We start from the raw sequence: 17,525 nt of genomic DNA, 5'->3' as shown, positions 1-17,525 counted from the left end.
ACTCAGGGCCCGCCGGCCAGCTCAGCATTCCTGCCTGTTCCCACTGAATGCAGCTATTGAAACTCTTTGGAGGGGGGGGACAAGCCACAGACCACACCCCCAACCAGAGCCTTCGGGCGCACCGTGGGCTCTGCTCTCAGGGGGCAGTGCAGGCCCTGGGGGTCAGTCAGAGGGAGCTCTGGCTGCCAGCTACTGCTCTGGGGGTGTCTGGGACCAAGGACAGTCCTGGGTAAGCTGGCTGGCATCAAAGAGGGGATCCCAGTGGGAGAGAATCTTCCTAACACTCAGGACTGAAGGTCCTGGCATGGGTGACCCCAGCTGGGGGAGGGGGGCGACCCTCTGCTCATGTCACCTTGTGTAGGTTGGGGTGCGGCAGGGGCCCTAGGGGCTGTCCCGCCTCCCCCATCAGACTGGAACTTTCCCATTAGATAGGGGCTTGAGAGGTATGGGCTGGGTCTCCCCCATCAGACAGGGAGCTGGGCGGGGAGAGGGGCAGTGTGGGGCCTTGGCCATCAGACCCGGAGCTCCCCAAGCCCAGCCTTTGTCTCCTCAGTTTAACACGAGAATGGTATCCGGCGGGCGCCCAGCCTCAGCCTCTGGTGGGTCCAGATAAAGCTGGTGGGTCCAGATAAAGCACCCCACCCTCCCATCCTCCCCCACTCCTGGCCTTTGCCCCCCCCCAGCTGGGATCTGGCCCCCAGCCTGGCTGCGTGGGCCTGCACGAGTCAGCTGTGCTTTTTTCAGGTATGGGGGAGGGCCGGGTACCATGAAGCCAGTGCAGGTTGTCACCCTTTGGTGGATGCTACTGCTGGTGTCCAGGCTGGGGGCCGCCAGGAAGGGGTCCCCAGAAGAGGCCTCCTTCTACTATGGAACCTTCCCACGTGGTACGTCCACTCCTGTGTTGGTCTACCCTCCATCCGTGTGTCTGTCTACCTTGGCTGACTCACCAAGGAGTTTGATTTTAGCTTCCTGACTAGTAGGACGGGAAACATACCTCCGTGTGGTTATAAAATAAAAGAAGGTCCTAACAGATTTTTCTAAAGTTATTAAAAATTATACAGATAAAAATGCTAACTAGAGCTAAAATTGTGCAAAAGAAGTTTTTAATATATTATATCTTCCCCCACCCTGGCTCACACGCTCCCACTCCTAGGAGACAAGGCCCAAGTGACACGAGGCAGGAGGTGCAGAGGGGCCGGCCCTGAGGCCTGGGAGGCACAGCCCGGGGTCTGGCGAGGTGGAGCCGGGGCCCAGCTTGCGTCTCTACCATGGGTCTCTACCCAGGCTTCTCCTGGGGCGTGGGCAGCTCCGCCTACCAGACGGAGGGCGCCTGGGACCAGGATGGGAAAGGGCCCAGCATCTGGGACGCCTTCACGCACAGCGGGAAAGGGAAGGTGCTCGGGGATGAGACAGCGGATGTGGCCTGTGACAGCTACTACAAGGTCCAGGTGAGTGGGGGGCGTGTGCACCTAGCTGAGAGGTGGGGAGGGATGTATTTGGGGATCCCAGGTGACAATGTCAACCCAGTGCTCTGCCAAATACCCCCTACCCCACTGCAGACAAAGGGGGCGGGGCTGTGGTGGCTGGGGGTTGGGGGTTGGGAGGGGGGCCAGAATGTGGGGACATGATGTAGGAGGAAAGGAAACAGGGCCTCACCTGAGCCAGGGCCTTCATCCAGGGGATGGGCAGCAGAAGGGCTGATGCCAGGGCCTCTGTAGGCCGCAGTGGCCCCAACCCCTGGGCCCTGTGGAGAACCCACTTTCCTCTCTGGATGGCTTCTTGGGCGATTCATCCCCCAAGTTTATTAGGAACACCCTCAAAGTGCCCCCCCTGACATTTTAGTTGGCTCTTGGCATATCTCCCGCATGAAGTGGGGGCAGGTGGTATCAGCTCTATTGTGTAGATGAGGAAACAGGTCCCTCCTCACTAAGAGCTGCAGATAAGAGCGAGCCTTGATCCCGGGGCATGATGGACCCCTGCCTCCCCCCTTCCCCCACCCAGGGCCCCAGGTGACCTGGCCTTGCCTCCCCACCCTTGTCCGCACAGGAGGACATCATTCTGCTGAGGGAGCTGCACGTCAACCACTACCAGTTCTCCCTGTCTTGGCCACGGCTCCTGCCCACAGGCGTCCGAGGTGAGCTAGGGCAGCCCCTCCTGCACCCAAGTGCAGCCCCTTTTGGCCACGTTGGCTTTGCAGGGACACCACAGAGTCCTGGGGAGGGAGACCAGCCCATGAACATGGTTGCTGATGGCAGCAGCTCCCACAGGTTCTGCAGGTAACTGGGCTCCGGTGGGCTGAGGGTGTGCTGAGGCCTGCAAAAAGCCACAGGGCAGGAATGCTGCACTTCAGAAGGCCAAGGCCAAGGCCAAGGCCCTTCCTCGTAGAGTCCTCTTTTATTTCACCTACAGCGGAGCGGGTGAACAAGAAGGGAATCAAGTTCTACAGTGATATTATCGATGCCCTTCTGAAGAGCAACATCACCCCTATCGTGACCTTGCACCACTGGGATCTGCCACAGGTGAGGGCCGGGGCAGGTTCAGGGACCCAAGGGCAGCTCAGCTAGGCAGGAAGGGGCTGATTTGAGGGCCTGGGGTTGCCAAGGTGGAGGCAAGACTAGAGCTGGACTCTGGGCTCAGGACTGTAAGATGTGAGTGAGTGCAGAAGAAATCTCTGACACACAGTCTTGGTCCATTTGTGCTGCTGCAGCGGATACTGTAGACTAGGTAATTTCTAAAGAACAGAAATTGATAGTATTTCTCACAGTTCTCGAGTCTGGGAAGTCCAAGATCAAGGCACTGGCAGGTTCGGTGTCTGGTGAGGGTCCATTCTCTGCTTCTGAGATGGTGTCTTAAATGCTAAGTCCTCACATGGCAGAAGGCAGAAGGACAAAAAGAGGGAAAACTCCATCAAGCTCCTTTATAAGCCCTCATGACTCAGTTACTTGCCAAAGAGGCCACATCTCCCAAGACTCTTGCGTTGAGGATTAAGTTTCAACATGAATTTGAAGGGACAAAAACATTCAAACCACAGCACTCACCCATGGCAGGGAAGTCATGCTGGTTTAGCTGATGTTTCCAATACGTGCAAAGTGTGAATCCTGATGCAGGAGATGGAGACGTGGCTTCAGGGAGGTGCTGGGGGAGAAGGCGGGGCTCCCACCAGCACTTGGGAGGGTCTGGGGGGGCAGTGGGGAGAGGGTGTTCTGGCTGGAGGGAGCATGGCCAGGGGGCAGTGGGGGCTGGGCAAACGGCTCAGTTGGAGTCTGGGGAGCAGGCGGGGTGGGAAGGCGAGGGGTGGCAGGCGTAGCTTGGGGCTGCACCTGGAAGGACCCAGTGCTGAGCTAAGATGACTGGGAACTGGGCTTTCCTCTGTGGGAAGGGGAGCCACCCGACACCTCTAGCTGGGGCTGGGGGCAGAGCAGGCTTCAGGGAGAGGAACTGGAAACCTCCTGGCTTCTTCCTTGGATAATTGCTTTCACTAGCCTGCCCCTTTAGCATCCCTTCAAACCCCCCAAGGAGAGCGTGGCAGGTAATCTGCACAGCGTGACAAATCTTGGGAAAATCCTGCCCTTGTGAGCAGATCTTTGGCTGGGGAGAGTCCACCGTTGAAAAAGGCAGACCCTGCCCCATGACAAGGCTGCTGGGAGGTGTGGACATCTGCACAGCTCTGAGTTCTCATTAGAGCTTCATGCCCAGTGTCAGATCTCATTTCTTCAGAACCTGTATTCAAGGTGCTTTTCCCATTATCGGACTCCTTTCCCCTGGTGAATTTTCTTAAATATTCAACCTGTCACATTCCTTCTAAGCACCAGAGTCTCATACTCCCTCTGCTGCCTCCCTCTTGTTTGTATGAGGACTGTCGCACAGCTGATCTCCACATTTAAATCACTGCCACTGTCCTCCCTGGGGCACCTGCTTCTCTGTTCACAGCTGCTCCAGGTCAAATATGGCGGGTGGCAGAACGTGAGCATGACCAGCTACTTCAGGGATTACGCCGACCTGTGCTTCGAGGCCTTTGGGGACCGGGTGAAGCACTGGATTACTTTCAGTGATCCTCGGGTACGCAGGGCCGCTCTCCGGGTGGGAAAGCCCACTTCCCACACCAAAGAGCTCCCTGCTGCTTCTTACGGGACCTGTGGTCCCCGTTTGCTGTCCCCATAGGCAATGGCAGAAAAAGGCTATGAGACCGGCCACCACGCGCCAGGCCTGAAGCTCCGTGGCACCGGCCTGTACAAGGCGGCACACCACATCATTAAGGTGAGCTGGGTCCGGCTGGTGCAGGGATGAGCTCCAGTGTCAGCTCAGCCTGCGCCAGGGGTGGGAGCCCGAGCTCAGTCCTCTGCTGCTCCACCTCCCAATCGGCACACCCCACAGCACCTTCCGTTCTCTGGGGACTTATGGAGGGCATGTCCTGTCATCCCGCACTGTGCTGGGCACCGGCTGAGATGTTATCGTGGCTGCCAAGAGTTTACAGTCTAGCCAAGAGGATGGAGCACATACATGTGGAAATTTGTCACCTACAGATCCAAGCTGTCTTGCAAGGAATGGTGACAGGAGGAAGGGGGCGTGTGGCATTGGGGGCTAAAATCTTCAGTGAATGAGGGGAAGTAACTGGGGTTGATCAGGGACAGCAGTAAGGGGGGTTAGGAGAAGTCGTCTGACAGCATGGATTTCAAAGGACCTGGGGCTTTTGAAGGAGGAAGGAAAAACAGTTTAGAAGCAGCAATGAAGAACAGGGCAGACTCCACCCTATTCCCGGGACTGAGGTGTGCGGAATGTGAGGGAAAGAATGGCCTCTGCCGGGAAAAGCCGCTGGGCATGGTCTTTAGGGCATCGGTCAGGACAAGAGAGTCAAGGACACATCCAGAGAAGATGTCGATGGCCACGGACCGTGAGGACAAAGTACAGGAAAGGTTCAAGGCAGTGGGGTGGGAACTGGGTCACATTACAGGACATGTGTGAGGATACAGATGATGATGGCAGGGGAACAGGGATGCGAGGCCGGGATTGGCCCCTGGGGACGCCTAGCAGAAGGTGGACAATCTCTTCAAGACAAGGAGCCCCTGGGTCACATACCGGATCCTCAAACTCATGTCAGGAAGAGAGAACTTTCTTGTTCTTTCTATATTTAGCTTATGATTTCTTAAACTGTGAGTATTTAAAGGGCAGAACTCTGCATATATCTTTTTTTTTTTTTTGAGACAGAGTGTTGCTTTGTTGCCCTGGCTAGAGTTGACTGCCGTGGCGTCAGCCTAGCTCACAGCAACCTCAAACTCCTGGGCTTAAGCGATCCTACTGCCTCAGCCTCCCGAGTAGCTGGGACTACAGGCATGCACCACCATGCCCGGCTAATTTTTTCTATATATATTTTAGTTGGCCAGATAATTTCTTTCTATTTTTAGTAGAGACGGGGGTCTCGCTGTTGCTCAGGCTGGTCTCGAACTCCTGACCTCGAGCGATCCACCCGCCTTGGCCTCCCAGAGTGCTAGGATTCACCGCGCCCAGCCTGCATATATCTTTAGTAATGAACATGGAAGTCGTTTTTCAGGCCTTCTCTTCTATAAAAGGTAGCGAGCTAAAGAGATGTGATTCTGATGTTGTTTTGACATGTTCCGCTTCATTGGACAATCCTACGATTCCCTGTTTTTCTGGCTAGTCATTGCTGGCTGGCAAAGAGGGAGTGTAAGGAGACAGGGCTGATAAACAAGGGTTCTCTGAGTCAACGACCAGACTCCCAAACTGTACAGGCTTGAGATATTCAGTTCTTCTAAGTCTGTGCTTCTCAAACTTCAGCAAGCATCAGAATCATTTCATAAACGATCATTAAGACAGATTGCTGGGCCCCCTCTCAGAGCTTCTGATTCAGTAGGTCTGGGAAAGGGCCCATGAATTTGCATTTCTATCAAGTTCCCAGTGGATGTTCTTGTTCTGGAGACCACATATTGAGAACCACTGTCCTAGATTACCTCCTGTCTCTCTTAGATGCTGAATTAGCCTTTGAAATAGCCTCTTGGGCAGGCCAACGGGGCACTGGTAGAATATCAAGAGAAGGCAGGTTGGTATAGTTTAGATTCCATTTCTCAAGACTTTCAGATGCTTAGTATTTTCCTAACGTACTGAGCACCTATAGGAAAGTACTGCCCAGGTGCTACAGAGGACAAACAGGAACCAAACAAGAAACTTCAGCAAAAAAATCTTAGAAACAACAAATAACAACACGAAGTTGTTTATGCCAGACTTAGACCAAATTTCATCTACAGTTCAAAGAAAATAAGTGCCTCCAGAGGTCCAAGGGCTATGGATTGGGATAATCAAGTCTGGATTTATGAAAATGCTAGGTCTTAAGCTGGATCTCTAGAGTTGGGAAGGGGAGAAAGGCCATCCCAGACTGAAAGGGAGAAAATGAACAATGAATTTCTACTCCTTTTTCAGGCCCACGCCCAAGCCTGGCATTCTTATAACAGGACATGGCGCAGCAAGCAACAAGGTGAGCTGTAACCCTATGTGTGTACTGAGAACAGACAAGTGCACAGAGAAGCAAAGTCACACACATACCTTTTCTTTCTTTCCTTGTAAGGTCTGGTGGGGATTTCACTGAACTGCGACTGGGGGGAGCCTGTGGACATCAGGAACCCCAAGGACATCGAGGCTGCTGAGAGATACCTACAGTTCTGCCTGGGCTGGTTTGCCAACCCCATTTATGCCGGTGACTACCCCCAAGTCATGAAAGACCATATTGGTGAGCCAAGTCGCATTTTCAAACTCCAGATACCACAGCAATGGTTGTTGGGCCCAAGTGAAATGAGCAAAAGTTCACTAGACTTGGGTGAGGCAAAGAATTGAAAACTGGTTATTTGAATTGGCAGGGAGGGACCCCAAAAAAATCCCTAGATCTAGAAATTGAGAACTTTCAGACCCAGGAAAAAAAATTGGCAGTTCTTTGGGCTGCTGTCTCGTGTCCTGCCGTCCTGTGTCTCCTCCTGCTCCACTCCACTTCCACTGCAGACAAGGGGGAGAGGAGTCAGATACTATCACAGGCCAGGGGCAGTTCTAGTGTCAGTTCTGTTGTTGGAGAAATACTTTCCAAGCTCTGGTTTCCAGAGTGTTGGAGAAAGAATAAATATAGGCAAAGCTCACAAGGCTATATCAGTTTGGATGCTTTTAACTGCCACATAACAAAAAATTCCACCTAAAATGGCTGAAAAAGTAGGGAATTTATAATCTCATCTGAGTCCAGAAGAGGGTGACCCAGGGCAAGTTAATCCAGCCATCAGGGATCTCTGAGGACCAGCCTCATGCCATCTTTCCATTCTGGCCCCGTTAGCCCATCAGGCACTCCCCATGGCCACAAGGTGACTGCAGCATCTCCAGGCATCACATCTTTACACATCAACACTCAAAAAAGACAGAAAAAGGGAATCGCTCTGTCATATCTTTTTACCTTTTTTGCCAATCAATTTTTTCTCCAATTTTTTCTCCAATTTTTTTATCCTGGCAAAATACACATTACAATAAAATTTACCATCTTAATCATTTTTAAGTGTACAATTCAGTGGTATTAAATACATTCATAATGTGCAACCATCACCACTCTCCATCTCCAGCACTCTTTTCATCTTGTAAAACTAATAACTTTATACCTGTTAAACAATAACTCTCCCATTCTTCCCTTCCCCAGCCCCTGGCAGCCACCATTCTGCTTTCTGTCTCTATGATTCTGACTACGCTGAGTACCTCACATAAGTGGAATCATACAGTATTTTTCTTTGTGTGACTGGCTTACTTAACTTAGCATAATGTCCTCAAGGTTCATCCCTTGTGTAACATGTCAGAATTTCCTTCCTTTTTAAGGCTAACATTCCATTGTATGTATATACTGTATTTTGCTTACCCATTCATCCATCCATGGACACTTGGGTTGCCTCCATGTTTTAGCTTTTATGAACAATGCTATGAACATAGGTATACAAATATCTTGAAGCTCACCTTTCAACTCTTTTGGGTACATAAGCAGAAGTGGAACTGCGGGATCATAAAGTAAATGCTATTTTTGATTTTTTGAGTAACCACCATCCTGTTTTCAACAATGGCTGCACCACTTTACCTTTCCAGCAATAGTGCACAGTGTTCCAATTACCCCATATCCTCGCCAACACTTATTTTTTTTTGTATTAATAGTAGCTATCCTAATGGATGTGAGGTAGTATCTCCATTGTAGTTTTGATTTGCATTTCCCTAATGACTAATGACACTGAGCAACTTTTCATGTGCTTATTGGCCACTTGTATGTCTTTGGAAATAATGTTAATTCAAGTTCTTCACCCATTTTTGAATCGAGTTGTTTTTGTTGTTGAGTTTTAGGATATATATATTATGGATGTTAATCTTTTATCAGATATATGACTTGCAAATATTTTATCCTATTCTCTGGGTTGCCTTTTTACTGTTGATAGTCTTTTGATGCACAAATTTTTAAAATTTCCATGAAGTCCAATGTATCTATTTTTTCTTTTGTTGCCTGTGCCAGAGCTAAGAAATAATTGCCAAATCCAATGTCATGAAGCTTTTGCCCTGTTTTCTTCTAAGTTTTATAGTTTTAGGTTTTATATTTAGGCCTCTGATCCATTTTGCGTTAATTTTCTTATATGCTGTTGGTTAAGAGTCCAACTTCATTCTTTTGCATTTGGAAATCCAGTTCCTAGAATCATTTGCTGAAGACTGTCTTTTCCCCACTGAATGGTCTTAGTACCCTTGTCAAAAGTCATTTGACCATTTACCCAAGGGTTTATTTCTGAGCTGTCCATCCTATTCTACTGGTCTTTATGCCAGTACCATACTGTTTTGATTACTGTAGCTTTGTGGTAAGTTTTAAAATCAGGAAGTGTGACTCCTCTAGCTTTGTTCTTTTTCAATATTGTTTTGGCTTTTCAGGGTCCCTTGAGATTCCATATGAATTTTTAGATGAGTTTTTCTATTTCTGCAAGAAACATCAGTGGGATTTTGACAGGGATTACATTCAATCTGTAAATCACTTTGGCTAGTATTAACATCTTAATGATATTAGGAACATGTGATATGTTTCCATTTATTTGTTTTTTTTTCTATTTCTTTCAGCAATGTTTTATAGTTTTTACTGTACAAGTCTTTTACCTCCTTGCTTAATTCCTAAGTATTTTATTCTTTTTGATGCTATTGTAAGTGAAATTATTTTCTTAATTTCCTTTTCAGATTGTTCATTGTTAGTGTAGAGAATGCAACTGATTTTTCTGTGTTCTCTCTGTATCCTGTTCAATTGCAGAATTCATTTATTAGCTCTAATAGGATTTTTGTGGAATCTTTAGAGTTTTCTACATATGAGATCATATAATCTGTGAAAAGATATAATTTTACTTCTTCCTTTCCAATTTGGATGCCTTTTATTTCTTTTTCTTGCCTAATTACTCTGGTTAGAACACCCATTACTACATTAAATAGAAATAGTAAAAGCAGGCATCCTTGCCTTGTTGCTCTTACCCAATTTTAAGAACAAGGAAAATCTTCCCAAGAAACAGCTTTTATCCCCAGCTGACTTCCTTCCCTTCATGCTTCAAGGGACAGAACTGTCACATACTCAGCTGATGCCCTAGGACCACCATGACTAGGGTCCCAGGTGCCGGGGAGGGGCCAAGACTCCTATAATGACATGGTCCCTTGGAAGGTGGTGAGGAAGAAGGCAAGGAAGATAGGCATGGGACTACTGGGTAGGCCACCAGCAGTGTCTGGCCATGGGAATCTAAACATATTACCTCTGGCCAGGCACAGTGGCTCATGCCTGTAATCCTAGCACTCTGGGAGGCCGAGGCGGGTGCATCACTTGAGCTCAGGACTTCGAGACCAGCCTGAGCAAGAATGAGACTCCAGTCTCTACTAAGAAAGAAATTATCTAGACAACTAAAAATATATACATAAAAAATTAGCCGGGCATGGTGGCGCATGCCTGCAGTCCCAGCTACTCAGGAGGCTGAGGCAGGAGGATTGCTTAAGCCCAAGGGTTTGAGGTTGCTGTGAGCTAGGCTGACGCCACGGCACTCTAGCCTGGGCGAAAGAGTGAGACTCTGTCTCAAAAAAAATATATATATAAAAAAATAAATAAACATATTACCTCTGATAAGAAAGAGGCAAGGATAATGTTGAAATAGATTACAATTTCACACAAGACTATTTTAGATGTTTGACCCAGAATAGTCAACATTTCAAAAAATTCCCTTTCTAAAGCACCATTTATCAGACTTATCTAGACTAGGAAGCATCAAGTTCTAATTCCAACTGTGCCACCAACTAGTGAGTGACTACGGGCAAGGTGTTTTACCTCTTTGGGTCTTAATCTTATTATCTGAAAATGAAGGCATTAAACAAAATCTTTAAAAACCTTTTGGCAATAACCAGTTTTGTGACATGTCTACACACATACACTCAAAATCCTGAGAATAATTTCCTCAAGATATACAAGGAAAAAGCCGTCATGAAGGGACCCTGCCCACTTCCTGCAGACACACATTATCATTCACACAGTGCATTTGCTCTCTTGGGATCCTCAGAGGCCACTGCAGGTGCCTCCACAGGATTGCACTGAAAAGCCAGATTCGTCAGAGAGCAGTTCTTGGGCTTAAGGTCAATAATCCCAGCCCCTACCAACTCCAATTTTGTGATGATACAAGTGGGAAAGGGGCTGAACCTTTCCTTTGTACCATGTGGAAAGAAGAATCCTCTAAGCAGTTTAGATTTACTTAGGTAGTGAAAGTATTCTGCCAGAAATTGTGTTGTCAACTTACTTCTAGGCCTCTTGGAAGAACTCTTTCACTCACAATAAATATATCAACAAAAGTTATCTCTAGACCCGTGCTGCCCAATAGAACTTTCCACAATGACATAAATGTCCTATATCTGCATTATCTAATACAATAGCTTCTAGCCACCTATTCAATTAAAATATTCTAAATTTTTTTTGTATAGATTATACAAGGATATGTTTTAAATTTTTTAAAGTACAAAGTGAAAAGTTAACCCTCCCACCCCTCCCCTGTTCCCATCCTCCCCAGAAGGAAGTATACTTTGCATGTGAGCAAAAACATTGCTGTTTGGTCAGTATGTGTACTTATTTTATTTATTTATTTTTTTGAGACAGAGTCTCGCTCTGTTGCCCGGGCTAGAGTGAGTGCCGTGGCGTCAGCCTTGCTCACAGCAACCTCACACTCCTGGGCTTAAGCGATCCTACTGCCTCAGCCTCCCGAGTACCTGGGACTACAGGCATGCGCCACCATGCCTGGCTAATTTTTTCTATATATATATTTTAATTGGCCAGATAATTTCTTTCTATTTTTAGTAGAGACGGGGTCTCACTCTTGCTGAGGCTGGTCTCGAACTCCTGACCTTGAGCGATCCACCCGCCTCGGCCTCCCAGAGTGCTGCGATTACAGGCGTGAGCCACCGCGCCCGGCCAGTGTGTGTACTTATTAATGTAAGCAACACTCAATCTTTTTTTCACATAAACATATATCTTGCCAATCTTTCCGTGTTAGTATATACAGTGCGGCTTCATTTGTTCTAATGGCTTCACAGTGTTGTACTGATGAATATTTCATCATTTATTTAACCAGTTCCTGCTGACAGACATGTAGGTTGTTTCCAATCTTTTGCTACTCAGTCTACAATAAAGATCCTTGTACACACATTCTTTTACATACATGAGTTAACTGTAGGGTAAACAGATTTGGAATTGGTCGGTGAAAGGAAAAACACTTTTAAATTTTTGAAAGATAGGACAAAATTGCCCAACCCAGAGGTTGTGTCAGCTGATACTACCAATAACGGATGAACGTGTCCATGTCCCTTCCATACCATTAGTGTCCTTCCAGTTCCCTTCCCAGAGGCAGCTAAAATTACCAATTTTTCTTTTCTTTTTTTTTTTTTTTTTGAGACAGAGTCTCACTCTGTTCCCTGGGCTAGAGTGCTGTGGCGTCAAGCTCATAGCAACCTCAAACTCTTGGGCTCAAGCAATCCTGCCACAGTCTCTCAAGTAGCTGGGACTACAGGCATGTGCCACCATGCTCGGCTAATTTTTTTCTATATATATTTTTAGCTGTCCAGATCATTTCTTTCTATTTTTTTTTAGTAGAGACGGGGTCTTGCTCTTTCTCAGGCTGGTCTCAAACTCCTGACCTTGAGCAATCCTCCCGCCTCGGCCTCCCAGAGTGCTAGGATTATAGGCGTGAGTCACTGCACCTGGCCTAAAATTACCAATTTTTGATGTAAGGAATAATGTGAGTCCAACTCTACTTTTTCCCAGATGGCTACCCAGTTGTGTACACACCACTTATCAAATAATCTGTGAAAATATTACTTTTAAGCAACATAAACTTTTAAATTTTTTGGGTAGTATTTACATTTCAAAATTCCAGATTGAAAGGCTAAGGTTATATTTTCCATGCAGATGAATCCAAAAGTCTAGCTTTTATGTCAACATGTCAGTATCATCAGGACACATAACAAAGTGGTTGTGGCAAAATAATACTTTGTTAAATTCTGCTTTTCTCTCTCAATAGGAAGAAAGAGTAAAGAGCAAGGCCTGGATATGTCGAGGTTACCAGTGTTCTCACTCCAGGAGAAGAGCTACATTAAAGGCACATCTGATTTCTTGGGATTAGGTCATTTTACTACTCGATACATCACAGAAAGGAACTACCCCTCCCGCCAGGGGCCCAGCTACCAGAATGATCGTGACTTAATAGAACTGGTTGACCCAAACTGGCCAGATCTGGGGTCTAAATGGCTATATTCTGTGCCGTGGGGATTTAGGAGGCTCCTCAACTTTGCTAAGGTGATTATCACATTAAACTATTTAAAGGACATTTAGACCTGAATTCATGGCCTCACAGCTTAAGCTCAGGTGCCTACATTTGAAAGTTAACAAAACAGAATAAACCTAGTAATTCATATTTCAGAGGCTATCCAGATATGGGCCTTACAGACTAGTGCCTACTATGAATAACCATTTTTATGTATATAACTTTAGCTGAAAGTCTCATCCCAAATTTATTTTGCTACCCTTCTCACCTAAAATGGAAAATGTGGGAAAGAACAAGACCTGAAGTACATTTCCCTTTCAACAATGCTAATTTACTGAGATATTCTTTCATATGAACTTGCCTCCTGCCTACATTTATCTCTACACAAACATATTATCTGACATCTACCACAGAAATGCTAACATACACTCGATTAGAATGTGGCAGTCTTAAATATGTGTTCCTATATGAGCTCCTGACTCAGAAACCTACCTATAAGTCAGAATTTTTAAGATATTCTTTACTCTGACTCACTTTCAGACTCAATATGGCAATCCTCCCATATATGTGACGGAAAATGGAGCATCTCAAAAATTACACTGTACTCAATTATGTGATGAATGGAGAATTCAATACCTTAAAGGATACATAAATGAAATGCTAAAAGGTGAGATACAAACCAATACTGTCTTCACTTATTTTTGTATTTAACTAAAAATCTGATAACACACACGATCAACTAAAACTTGCTTCTAAATCTTATAAATGAAAACATTTTAATATTATCTTTACAATATTATTTTTCTAAATAAATGAAATGTATTAAAAATGGAATAACTGTCTTTGCAGCTATAAAAGATGGTGCTAATGTAAAAGGGTATACTTCCTGGTCTCTGTTGGATAAGTTTGAATGGGAGAAAGGATACTCAGAAAGATATGGATTCTACTATGTTGAATTTAATGACAGAAATAAGCCTCGCTATCCAAAGGCTTCAGTTCAATATTACAAGAGGATTATCGCTGCCAATGGGTTTCCCAATCCAAGAGAGGTAGGCCTAATTATCATATTATTTGTTCTGAATTTTAGAAGAGCTAGGCAGCAGGAACACACAAAGAGCCTGGCAAGCATCTTTCCTCCACAAAGGAAGACAGGGGTGTGCAGTATGGCCCCTTTGTCTCTTCTCCACTTCTCACCACCCCTTTGCTCATTTGCTTAGAATGGAGCAAGCATGCCTTAAACTTCAACCTAACACCTAGAACATTAAGGGCATGACTAGGGGTTAGGCAGGAGTCCCCTTTGCTTTAGATTATGATAGGGCAAAATCAATAGAGACTCTAGTTAACTGTTATTCTAAATATGCCTCTTGCAAACAAATACTACCTACTCTTCAAGATATATATAAAAGCAGTTAAGTAAATTGAATGTATAATATGCATATCATTTTCATTTATTTTCCCATCAAACAACAAAGCCATACAAACATACTGGTGCCAAAAAATGAGATTAAAAATAATCGAACTTAATAATCCTTTAGAACCTACCAAACACTTTCAATAACCTACAAATTTTTCTGTAACCCCTCTATATGTTGCTGTACCTATTGGAAGGGAATATAATTTACAGTGTAATTTTAAAAAATAAATCCCACTTGTTTACCAAAATTATTTTAAGGTGAGCGCAGTAGGACTATAAATGGAAGCAGTGATGGATAGCTATGAGGAATTCACTACTTTTACATTATTAGAAAAGCACTAGGTTGTACGCTCCTCAAGAAGAAAGGCTCTGTTCTTCAACTCCTTGACTATAATCCACATAGATGTACAACAAGTATTAACTAATTTAAACTACAGGAAGATTTTTTTAAATATTTATTTTTACCACACATTTATTCCAAAAATGATTTGAAAAGAGCAAAAAATTAATCCAATACAACATTACTTAACAAGTGGGTTTTCATTAGGTGGAAAGTTGGTACCTCAAAGCCTTGGAAACTTGCTCTATCAACAACCAGATGCTTGCTTTAGGTGAGTACATTTTAATTCTTTTGACAATTAAACTACATAATTATACATATAATGACGTTACCAAAATCTCAAAATGTGGATCTACCTGAAGTCAATCTTCCAAAACCACTTATAATTAAAAAAGAGGCCAGGCTCAGTAGCTCATGCCTACAATCTCAGCACTTTGGGAGGCCAATGTAGGAGGATCACTTCCTGGCCAGGAATTTGAGACCAGCGTGGGCAACAGCGAGACCCCGGCTATATAGGAGAAAAAAAAAAAAAAATACAGGCATGGTGGTGCATGCCTGTAGTCCCAGCTATGTGGGAGGCTGAGGCAGGAGGATTTCTTGAGCTCAGGAGTTTGAGGCTGCAGGGCTGCAGTGAGCTATGATGACGCCACTGCACTCTGGCCCAAGCAACAAAGCGAGACCTTGTCTCAAAAAAAAAAAAAAAAAGGATTTTTTTCTTTGAAGCACTGTCAAATTTTTATAAGCATTTTAAATATAAAAAAATCCACCATGAAAGAAATATTTTATCTATTCTGAATCCTACTGTAAATTTATATACCTATTGTTTTTGTTATAGTGGGCTTGTGGAAGGAGGGGAAAAGTCAACTATTACACCAAATGGAAGGAAGAAAAGCCAAAGTACACTCCAGATCTTATATCTACTCATTCAGCAAGTAATTATCAAGCACTCACTGTTTGCTAGGGAGTGTTTTAAGCCCTGGAGATGTAGCAATGAACAAAAGAAGGTCTCTACTCTCATATAAGGCATCATTTCTTACACAGTGGATCTAAAAGGATCAGAGACATAGAATAACCAAAATGCAACTATGCATCAAGAAACACCAACGCATATCATTTGTCTCTTTGAATTTTTTCTTTATATCTCCATAAGGGCAATCAGAGAAATAAAATTCTTGTTCTGACAAACTCATCTTTGATGTGGTATTAGAGGTGGAAAGTGCAAGACCAAATCCTACCAATCCAGCTATTTTTACAGGCCAATATATCAACATGCAGCAACCCCCACTCCAAAATCTAAATATTAATAACTAGGCAATTTTAAGGATATATATTCTATTAAACTAAAATAAATTGAATGTACAGATGTGATAGAGAATTTACTGATGAGCCTATGAACTCCATGAGAGCACGTCCTGTGCCTTATTTAATTTAGGACCAGAGTGTGCAGCATACAACCTAAAAGTGGGTATTACATAAATGGCCACTACTATATTAATGCACATGAAATATGCTTATCATCTAACTCTTAAAGATTATTAACTATGCAAGAATTAACATAAAAAATTTCAATACAGAAATTCCTATACCTCCTAAGATAGACAATAACATTTTTAAAAGGTTGGAAATGTTTTCCAACGATTTTTCCTTCACAAATACCCCCAATAAAAATTATAAGAACCATGGAATATGGCTATTAATATTCTAAGATTAACTCATGGTAAGTATAAGTACTGAGAGACACTTAGACTATTACAGTACCTGCAGAAAGACCAAATTTAGGCATTCTTTAGCCCATATTTTCTGAAATATTTTACAAAGCTCTCACATAATTTTTAAATAACATTTAATTCACCAGGTTCTATTTTATGGCAAATGAGAATAATTAGAAAATTAGATGCCATTTTTCAAGTTATTCCAATACAGTTGAAAATTTTAGGATGAAGCTATATTTGCTAAAATGATCATATTCTCATTCGTGGTGGCTGTTCTCTTTACCATTCCAGAGCCGTTACTAAGTCACATGCAGATGGTTACAGAGATTGTGGTACCTACGGTCTGCACACTCTGTGTACTTATTGCTGCTGTTCTCCTAACGCTCCTCCTGAGGAGGCAGAGCTGAGACAGGATCATCAATTTTGGAGCTTCATCTTTCATAGAGAATCTTCAGGATCTTCCTCTCTTTTCTGCTTTGAAGGTTTACATATATTTCTGTTTTCAGGCTCTACAATAATTAACTTTTTTCTTTCTCTCATTCTTTTTGGCTTGTGCTGGGATTTAAGAATCAGAAAATAAAAATAACCATAAATGAAATAAAAATCACTTGTAATCCCACCCCTCCCAAATGTTAAGATTTTGCTGTATAATATGAATGTATTTTCATTTTACAAAAATGGGATCATAGTATACAAACTGTTTTGTGACTTCATATTTTTTCATTTTTAAATCTGTCCAGAAATATTACTGTATAAATGATTGCTATCTCAGCACTGTCCTATACATGATGGACAGACTCAATCTATAGATAACCATCCTTTCAGGTTGTAAATACTATTAGCCAACAAGGGAAAAGCACTAGAAGGATGCCAAGTGAATGAGCACATACACTTTCCTGAGTAAACTTCTTACACTAAATTCAACTCACTTTACTCAATGAAATATCTCAAAGAAATATTTGAGGTATTAAATATATATTTAATTTATTTATTCTCTAGGTAACTAGATATTTTGTTTTTTAAAATAAAGGTCTATTTTATTCTTAACTATGTTAAAATGCTAAAATTAACTAATTTCCATTTATTTAGGGACAAAACATGGCTTAAGAAAGAATGATATCAGGGATTTTACTCATTATCTGATTTTAATGTTGTTTCTGAAACCCCAAAACAGTAACATAGTAGAAAATGTTATTCCTTTAATTCTTTTGGTTAATATGATCTCAAATCAAAAT

The 17,525-nt window shown here is 43.8% G+C and overlaps 2 protein-coding genes across 5 annotated transcripts in view; one reads left to right on the top strand and one right to left on the bottom strand.

The window, feature by feature from the left end:
• The first annotated feature begins 86 nt into the window (after positions 1-86).
• Positions 87-17,085, top strand: LCTL (lactase like). 4 transcript variants are annotated; one of them, XM_045541496.1, is made up of 14 exons: positions 87-229; positions 745-884; positions 1,285-1,448; positions 2,047-2,134; positions 2,410-2,519; positions 3,931-4,059; positions 4,162-4,257; positions 6,433-6,487; positions 6,578-6,739; positions 12,582-12,856; positions 13,365-13,491; positions 13,674-13,873; positions 14,786-14,849; positions 16,582-17,085. In XM_045541496.1, exons 2-14 carry the CDS (start codon positions 767-769, stop codon positions 16,695-16,697), a joined length of 1,704 nt encoding a protein of 567 aa, XP_045397452.1. In that variant the 5' UTR covers positions 87-229; positions 745-766; the 3' UTR covers positions 16,698-17,085. The 4 variants fall into 4 exon arrangements, with proteins under 4 accessions (XP_045397452.1, XP_045397459.1, XP_045397468.1 ...); XM_045541503.1 differs by lacking the exons at positions 745-884; positions 1,285-1,448; XM_045541512.1 differs by lacking the exons at positions 745-884; positions 13,674-13,873; positions 14,786-14,849.
• Positions 15,853-17,525, bottom strand: part of ZWILCH (zwilch kinetochore protein) — a 32,878-nt gene continuing 31,205 nt past the window's right edge. Inside the window, exon 19 of the mRNA XM_045541484.1 lies at positions 15,853-16,845. The gene's annotated coding sequence lies outside the window, so the exon portion shown is untranslated. The remainder of the gene's footprint in view (positions 16,846-17,525) is intronic.

This window comes from Lemur catta, chromosome 1 (assembly GCF_020740605.2).
Source record: "Lemur catta isolate mLemCat1 chromosome 1, mLemCat1.pri, whole genome shotgun sequence".
Lineage (NCBI taxonomy): Eukaryota > Metazoa > Chordata > Mammalia > Primates > Lemuridae > Lemur > Lemur catta.
Note: the sequence above shows the minus strand (reverse complement) of the source record. Positions and strands in the feature narration are given on the sequence as shown.